This window comes from Nicotiana tabacum, chromosome 8 (assembly GCF_000715075.1).
Source record: "Nicotiana tabacum cultivar K326 chromosome 8, ASM71507v2, whole genome shotgun sequence".
NCBI lineage: Eukaryota > Viridiplantae > Streptophyta > Magnoliopsida > Solanales > Solanaceae > Nicotiana > Nicotiana tabacum.
In genome coordinates, this window is record NC_134087.1 from 157,470,090 (window position 1) to 157,471,940 (window position 1,851).

The 1,851-nt window shown below is 43.1% G+C and overlaps 1 protein-coding gene across 1 annotated transcript; it reads right to left on the reverse strand.

The window, feature by feature from the left end:
* Window positions 1–519: 519 nt before the first annotated feature.
* Window positions 520–1,095, reverse strand: LOC142163372 (uncharacterized). The gene has a single exon (XM_075220649.1). It carries the CDS (start codon window positions 1,093–1,095, stop codon window positions 520–522), a length of 576 nt encoding a protein of 191 aa, XP_075076750.1.
* Window positions 1,096–1,851: the final 756 nt, after the last annotated feature.

Below are 1,851 nucleotides of genomic sequence, written 5' to 3' on the forward strand. Positions count from 1 at the left end.
ATACTCGACTTCAAAGTTGTTCCATATGCCCATAGGACCTCGAGAAAAATTTCTTTCCATTTTTGTTTTGAGTCGGTCAACCTCTTCTTCAGATTTTGTAGTATAGTCTTTTTTGTTGATTTTGTGGTCTTTGAAGAACTTATTAATCTTGATGCCGATGAACTTCCTCCCATTGTCACACGTGATCTCGGTCGGTACCCGGAACCGGCATATTATATGATCCCAGATAAAGTCGATGACCTCTTTTTTCCTAACTTTCTCGAACGCCTGTGCTTCGACCAACTTGGAGGAGTAGTTGGTCATAAGTATGATGTACTGGGCTTTGCCAGGTGCCCACAACAAGGGACCAATGATATCCATTCTCCATTTCATGAACTCCCAAGGGGAAAGAACCGGGTGAAGCATCTCCCCTTGTTGGTAGATTATTGGGGTGCGCCTTTGACATTTGTTACACTTTTGAACAAAATTTTTTACATCTTTTTCCATCTCTTTCCAGTAGTAACCGACCCTGGTAAATTTTTAAACAAAGGATTCTGTTCCCAAGTGGTTTTCGCAAGTACCCTCGTGGACTTCCCTTATCACGTACTCAGTCTCCCCGGGACCCAAGCACCTTGCTAACGGTCCAAAGAACGATCTTCGATATAATTTTCCTCCAACCAAGCTAAACCTGGCAGACTTAGCTCGTATGGCCCTAGATTTTTTATGATCCGATGGTAATTTCCCTTTCTGAAGGTAGTCTATGTATTTGTTTCTCCAATCCCAAGTCAAGCTTGTTGAGTTTACCTCCGTGTGACCTTCCTCTATCACCGAGTTCATCAATTGCACCACCTCTCCAGAATAGGATTCACCGTAGTCGACTGACGAACCTAGATAAGCTAACGCATCAGCCTCGTTGTTCTCATCTCGGAGTACATGTTGTAGTATCCATTCCTTGAACTGATGTAATGTCACTTGCAACTTATCCAGGTATCTCCGCATTCGGTCTTCTTTTACTTTATATGCCCTGTTGACTTTGTTAACAACAAGGAGGGAGTCATACATGTCTTCGATCACTTTAGGCTCCAGGCTCTTAGCTAGTTTTAGACCTGCAATCATAGCCTCATATTCGGCTTCATTGTTAGTCAATTTTACAGTTCTAATAGATTGCCTTATTACATTACCCGTAGGTGGTTTTAATACGATTCCCAACCCGGACCCTTTGGCATTAGAATCACCATCTGTGAATAAGGTCCACACCCTCGAGCTAGTCCCCGAGGCAAGCAATAATTCTTCCTCAACCTCAGGGATCAAGTCCGGCGTAAAGTCGGCCACAAAGTCTACCAAAATTTGAGACTTTATAGCAGTTGGGGGTCTGTACTCAATATCATACCCACTAACTTCTACAACCTATTTTGCAAGTCCACCCGAGAGCTCGGGTTTATGCATAACATTTCTTAGCGGGTACGGGGCCACGACACATATGTGGTGTCATTGAAATTACGGTTTTAGTTTCCTAGATGCGCTTAATAAGGCGAGCGATAATTTCTCTAAGTGAGGATACCTCGTTTCAGCATCACTAAAGTTCTACTAACACAATAGATAGGAAACTATGTACCTTCTTCTTCCTGGACCAGGACAACACTTACCGCGACCTCGGAGACTGCCAAGTAGAGGTATAACTACTTGTTCACCTTCAAGAATTTACAGCAAAAGAGGGATTGATAGGTATCGTTTGAGTTCTTCTAAAGCCTGTTGACATTCCAGGGTCCAAGAGAAGTCGTTCTTTAGTAATAAGAAAAAATGGTGGCTTTTGTCCGATGATCTCGAAATAAACCGACCCAATGCGGCTATCCACCCGGTCAGTCTTCTGTA

Excerpts from the sequence above, each read along its gene's own strand:
- LOC142163372 (XM_075220649.1), bottom strand. The coding sequence starts at position 1,095 with ATGATTGCAGGTCTAAAACTAGCTAAGAGCCTGGAGCCTAAAGTGATC.